Genomic DNA, 6,894 nt, shown 5'->3' with positions numbered 1-6,894 from the left:
GGAGCCACGTTGGTCCAAATCTAGACGACAGTCCCATTTGTAGTTTTTTCTGTGGACAAATAGAAAAGCATGCTTCTTGTATTTCACTCTGCTAGACCGAAAGTACTGCTGATGGGAAATCAAAACGGAGCTGAAGCTGAAGTACAGTGTTCCCTGCTATTATTAATTCTTTCATTATTATGAAATCTTTCATTAAACTCGTGTCCAAGTTTTCTAGAAATTTCTGGCTACTTCCATGTCAGCTTCCTGCTTTGTCAGAGTGGCACCTTGAGGAATTCTTTGAGCTCTGACCGTCTGCCTTGAGGAGATCGTAATCTCCTGTGGCCAGGGTGGGGCAAAAGGCTTTGTGACATCGCAGGGCGGGACATGACATCAGTCTTTAAGTCACATTGGCAGCCTCCCCCAGCACAGCCATTTGAGTCCAGCTGGTGGTCACTGCTGGAGCTCTGCTCTGGGTGACAGCCGCTTCTGTGTTGAGATTGATCTTTGGGAGAGAACAGGATGAGGCTCAGCCTGACTCTCTTCCTGAGCATAGCTCTCTCTCTGTCCCCACTTGCTGGATTCAGCTCCAGCTGTTGCAGCTATTTTGCCTGTATTTGTAGTGGGCACAAAAAGCCAGACCTTCCTCCGCAGGAGGAGCATCCAGTTGAGAGCAGGACCTCCAGCCGGCCCTGCTGGTTTGGCTTAGCCACCTGCCATGTAACAATGGAGGATGGGGACCAAAAGACAGTATTCCAGGAGCAGCAGCTGCGCATTAATGCCCAGCTTCGTGCCTCCAACTGGCCCCACCAACTAGGCCTTTCCAAACGCCCCAGGTGGATCCGGTACAGGGTCAGCAAGGTTGTCACTCCAGGAGAACCAAAGCAGCAGTCCCTGGGCCCCAAGCAGAAAGTCCTGAGCTTGCACGATACCCTGGGCCGCCTCTGGGACAACCTTGAGCAGAGAGGGGTAACTTGGATCCTCAAGGATGTCTTGAAGCACATTGGCTTCCTGATCCTGCTGAGCATTGCCCATGGCGTCTGGAGAAGTCTAAGACAACTATGGGGACAGGTGAGCCACTGAGATGCATCGCACAGGGAGGGTACCGCGGGTGGGGAGCAGGCAACCACAAAGGCTTGTCTGTGAAGTCTTCCAAGGAAAGCAGACTCCCAGAGGTCCACTAGCTCTCCCCAGGGACTTACCCAGCCGTGAGGCTGACACCCAATTGGAAATCTCTGTGCTACACGGGGCCTGCCTGAGGTGGTGGGAGCCCCACGCTTGGGACAGTCCTGCAAGGCAGGAAAAGCTGCCCAGGAATCGGAGCCCTGCAGGGGAATGCTCTGCAAAATGAGTCTGCATCCCTTTCACTGTGCCCATGCTCCGTCACTTCCAGGAAACGGGATCAACAGCTTCAGTCTCCAGAAGAGCAGAGCACCAGGGAAATGAAGACATCATTGTTTCTGACCTGCTCCGCCACATGGAGGCTAACATGGACTCAATGGAGAGGCACTTGAGGATCCTCGTCCAGTCCCACAGGGAAGCATGCAGGAGCATGCAGGAGAGGCAGGCAGCATACGATACGGGGAACAGAAATAATCCCTCTGCAAACTTCACATCCAGCACTGTCCAGGGTGCTCGTTCTACGGATAAATAATCTCTTTCTAAATAAACATAACAGTTCATATCTCATCACAGTCATACACTTATGAACCAAGTGGTTTTAGTTGGGGCTCAGTTTTGTGAGCAGGAATAATTCAGAGGCTACATACCATCCTCCGTTCACAAACACCAACTCTGGAATACCACTGAAGGCTCAGAGCATACATAACGTCTCATCTCTGAATGTGCATACATACAACGTCAAGAATTGGGCCACCGCCATCTTAGGAAGGTGGGTCAGATCTTTCACCCATCCCTGAATTGGCAGGGTGGTCTTAACTATGATTTCAGCCGTTTGGCTGATTGGCTCTACCGCCTGTCAATGTGGAAGTAGGCAGCCAATAACTGTTCTTCAATCATACTGTATCTTTCTTCTGCTCCGTCCCAGACCCGAGATCAGAATCCAAAGGGGGTCCAAACAGAACTTTGGTGTTGCCACAGGCCCCAGCCAAAGCCAACCTGAGGGACACGAATGCCCAGCTCTGCTGGGCGGGTAGGATCAAATTTATCCAATGCCTGGGCGTGTTCAACTGCCAGTTTTGCCTGGTGGAAAGCGTCCTGTTCCGGTGGAGAATGGGTTGAGAGCAGCCCTGAGGACAAGCATTTGGGAGTGTTGTTTGATGATTCAACACGAGCCAGCAATATGTGCTTGCAGCCAGAAGGCCAACCGTAGCCTGCGTTGCGTCAAGAGAAGTGTGACCAGCAGGTCGAGGGAGGTGGGTCTGCCCCTCTGCTCTGCTCTCAGGAGACCCGACTTGGAGTACTGCGTCCAGCTCAGGAGCCCCGAACACAAGAAGGACACCGAGCTATTGGAGTGGGTCCACAGGAAAGCCACAAAGATGATCAGAGTGCCAGAGCATCTCCCCTATGAGGATAGGAGGAAAGAGCTGGGGCTCTTCAGCCTGGAGAAGAGAAGGCTCCAAGGAGACCTACGAACGGTGTTCCAAGACCTGAAGGGGGCGTGCAGGAAAGCTGGGGAGGGACTTTTTAATAAAGGCACGCTGCGACAGGACGAGGGGAAATGGCTTTAAACTTCAAGAGGGCAGATGTAGTCTAGATAACAGGAAGAAATGCTTTACTTTTACTGTGAGGGTGGGGAGACCCTGGAACAGGCTGCCCAGCGAGGTTGTGGATGCCCCCAGCCTTGAGGCATTCAAGGCCAGCCTGCATGGGGCTTTGAGCAGCCTGCTCTAGAGGGAGTTGTCCTTGCCTACAGCTGGGGATTTGGACCTACACCATCTTCAAGCTCCCTTCCAAGCCTAACCGTACAATGACTCCATGGATGGGAGGAAGTGGAGCTGGGATTTGGGTGGAGAGGCCCGACCCTGAGCTGGGTGCGTGGCTGCCCTCCTGCGTGCCAAGGAGCCACGTTGGTCCAAATCTAGACGACAGTCCCATTTGTAGTTTTTCCTGTGGACGAATAGAAAAGCATGCTTCTTGTATTTCACTCTGCTAGACCGAAAGTACTGCTGATGGGAAATCAAAACGGAGCTGAAGCTGAAGTACAGTGTTCCCCTCTATTGTTGATAGTCATCCATTAAACTCGCGTCCAAGGTTTCCAAAACCTTCTGGCTACTGCCATGTCTGCGGTAATCGGGACAAAAAGCCAGTCCTTCCTCAGCAGCAGCATCCAGTTGAGACCTGGACCTCCAGCGGGCCCTGCTGGTTTGGCTTAACCGCCTGACCCATCAGGAGTGGGAATGGCAACAAAATGCTGGTGCTTCCTGAGTTGTAGCTGCTCATTGATACCCAGCGCCGTGCCTTCTACTGGCCCTGCTGGCTTGGTCTATCCACCTGCCATGTAATAACGAGGATGGGGACCAAAGTAGGGCATCCCACAAGCAGCAGCTGCACATTGATCCCAGCGATATGCCTTCTACTGGCCCTGCTGGCTTCTGGCTACTTCCATGTCAGCTTCCTGCTTTGTCAGAGTGGCACCTAGAGGAATTCTCTGAGCTCTGACCCTCTGTCTTGATGAGATCCTAATCTGAAAAGGCTCACCAGGGCACATGGGCATAGGAATTGAATGTTGTTTCTGCATTAGATATTGAAAAGGAGGAATTGATCTGAAGAAGTAGAGCACAATATTTCTTTATTTTGTAACTTGTCCTTAGAAATAGCTGATTTGAAAAAAGTAGGCATAGCATATATGTTAGTAACATACTTTAGAAATACAGTTGGTGAATTGTGTGATTACTTCTTGCTTGCAAAACTGCAATAATTTCTAAATGTTCCAAATAGTACAGGTATAGTGTTATGAACTAGAAAGCATATTGCAGGGCTATTCTGCTTGGGTAAGAGACCCTCAGCAAAAGAAAAACAGACTTAACAATCATCAAGAAAGCCAGGGCCTCCACACAAGGCTGGATTGCCTTGCTCTGTGGGTAGATTGGGATGCAACAGGCAGGCACCAAGATACTCCCCCGTCCTCCTTCCAAGCTTATCTCTATGCAAGGATGAGCTGATGTCCAGAAACAGTGACCGAGTGTTGAATGAGCAAATGTGAGAAGTTAACTAATTAGCGATATATGCTTAGCGAGCAAAAATTCATGTTTAGCCAGTATCTGTGTGTTTAGTGTTTAGTTGAGCGTCAGGAAGATTGTGAACCTGAAGTATTCAGCCAATGAGGAACCAGGGGAGAAAGAGATAAGTGTTGAGTAATAGGGCATAAAAGATGTAACGCTAAGATGTAAGGCTGTTTTCTGCGTGTTCTCCTGCTTGCAGGAGGCCCGCCATTGCAATTGCAAATAAAATCTGCTTTATCAGAGATACCATCCTGATAAATTATTTGGATATTTCCAACACCTCCCAAACATGAGGAAGTACATGGAAAATTCAACTAAAAAAGAGGATTATTCTAGATGGGCCATATGTTTGTCTGAATAAATTTAAAATTAATTTAAATCAAACAACTACACTGCAATATAAGATGAATATAAACTCTATATGTCCTAACACAGCCCATTGGGATCACTGAGGCTGCCCCATGCTTAGCATTATGGAATGCTCCAAGTCCCTGCAGAGCCCATGCAAACAGCAGCTTGCAGCTTAGCTGAAGACCAGAGGGATCCATGTCCAGTACTGAGCATACAGCATTGTCATTCTTTTTCCAGGTTTGACCTAACAAAAAAGAAATGAGAGGCAGAGATAATTGATAAATTGTGTCTCTGGCTGTTGAGCACTCCTTTCTGTACATTAAACAGGTTGAGTTCTCTGACTATTACAGTTTATTTATGCTGTCTCCAAATGGAGGAATGAGCACTTTTTCCCTGACACAAATAAGGGTTGTCTGCTGCCTTCCCTGGCAGCACTGCCGAAAGCCTCTTTCTGGGAAGCAAGAAGTTATGACATTTTTGGAAGGATCTGTCTAACCACTGGGAAAAAAAAGTAAATTTAAAAAAAAGAAAAATCCCTATTAAAAAGCAGAGGAATAGTTTCTTTTTAAAAAACATATGAAGATACATAAACATATGTAAAGAATACTTGAAAAAAAAAAAGTACCTGAGAAACAGTTCTTTCCAGTCTTAACGTTGCCCTCATGGGGATGAGCATACAAGGGTAATGTGCTCTGCTGTTTTGTTCCAACAAACAATTCCCAGTTATTTAGCTCTTGTACAACCAAAGGACAGATATAAGCAATTCACACACTGATAACAGAAACTCATGGAAAACATGATAATAAAATATTTCTTAAAAGCAGCAGCAAGGCTTGGTGCTTGAATGTAAAGCCATGGCATGGAAATGACGCTCAAGGGCCGCTAGGGCGAGCTCTCGCCCAATAAATCGAGCCCAAATCCCTGATGTTCGCGTCCTTACCCACCTTATTTTTCTCTCTGGCTCTGCTCTGCAAACCGAGAATATGACAGCTTTATCCCTTCTCGCTTTTCCTATACTAAAGCTTCTGTCAGACATAGTGCGAATGCACGTGCTTAACCTCAAAGATGTGACTGCTTTCATTGCTTTTTAATGCATACCCAAAATTCAATGACACAGCGCCCAGAAGAAAGTACCTAGATGAAGCCTCTGCCAAGCAGAGGGAGTATGTAATAGACGCTCCACTTCATGCACTTGTGCTGAACCACTCCACCCTTAGTCTTTATTCTGCTGTGGGAAAATAGTGTGATTACAGATCTGAAGAAGGCTTAACTCTTCCAATAGAAACAGTGCTCCCTGTGATATGTTTTGTATTCTTAGCCACAGAAATATATCACTGCAGGTGTGGATTTCCAGTAATACTGAAACTCACAGAGGTTTTAGCATCTGCAGAGCCTGGAAGGTTTTTGCAATGATCAAAATAGTTATTTTATCTGTATGGCAATCTTCAAGTTACAATTCTTCACCTCCATAGTTTTTGCCCTTTATGCTAAGGACAAAAAACCCCTGCATACAAGCCATTCCCTTCTGCCAAACACTACAAGAATACAACATGAATCTTCAAAGCACAGCTTGCGGAGTTCAGAAATACTCAGGGCAAAGGGGAAATACAGGTTACTGCCTTTTCACTACCAGTTCCAGCTGCAGTGGTGTTGTCAATCTCAGGAGGAATGGCATAAAGCAGACAAAAGGCCAAATGATACTTGAAGAACAAACACTTTCTGCCGAACTCAGAGCAAGGCAAAAATACAAATTAAAAGTTGTGGAAATATGATACTGAATTTTAAGGCATTATTTAATATGTCTTTAATAGTTTCATACGAAAACCATAAAGCAGTGGCAGATACAGATGGAGGGCTCTTTCTAATATGATTTGGATGGTGTTATGTTGAAAGAAACATTTATACAAAAACTGCTTGCTGAAGGAATGATTTGGACCCCAGTCCTTTAAATCTTTTATTACACCTCGGAACAGGTGAGCAGCCTGCCTAATATCGGCCAATCTTTTCTCAGACTCAGAGGACTTGCATATCAGTATGAACACCTCTCCTGCATGTTTGGTGTTTGAAATGTCAGAGCTCTCCTGGAAGTTCCAGGAGCTTGAATCCACAGAAAACCACAACTCATCTCCAGTGCCCTCTTCAGGAATTTGGATCCATAACTGCTGCTTCTAAAAAGTTGACCCAGCAATTGTTTGGCCTTTAAGCCATCTAAGCTGTAAGCATCTCAGTTTTCATTCTGAAGTCCTCCAAGCACTGAAAATCTCTAGTACTGTTAAAACTTATCGCATCAAGTAATGGCGAGCCTAGCTCACTCCTGACCTCCTCAGAGCAAACAACTCTCTCTTTCATGCCTGACAGATTTCAGTCCAGAAAGGATGCT

The 6,894-nt window shown here is 46.7% G+C and overlaps 1 protein-coding gene across 1 annotated transcript; it reads left to right on the top strand.

Annotated features, from left to right (window-relative positions):
- The first annotated feature begins 13 nt into the window (after window positions 1-13).
- Window positions 14-5,516, top strand: LOC116216925. The gene is made up of 2 exons (XM_031554637.1): window positions 14-1,050; window positions 1,373-5,516. Exons 1-2 carry the CDS (start codon window positions 502-504, stop codon window positions 1,631-1,633), a joined length of 810 nt encoding a protein of 269 aa, XP_031410497.1. The 5' UTR covers window positions 14-501; the 3' UTR covers window positions 1,634-5,516.
- Window positions 5,517-6,894: the final 1,378 nt, after the last annotated feature.

Source organism: Meleagris gallopavo, chromosome 1 (genome assembly GCF_000146605.3).
Source record: "Meleagris gallopavo isolate NT-WF06-2002-E0010 breed Aviagen turkey brand Nicholas breeding stock chromosome 1, Turkey_5.1, whole genome shotgun sequence".
NCBI lineage: Eukaryota > Metazoa > Chordata > Aves > Galliformes > Phasianidae > Meleagris > Meleagris gallopavo.
The sequence above is the reverse complement of the archived record's forward strand: the minus strand, read 5'-3'. Positions and strand labels throughout refer to the sequence as shown.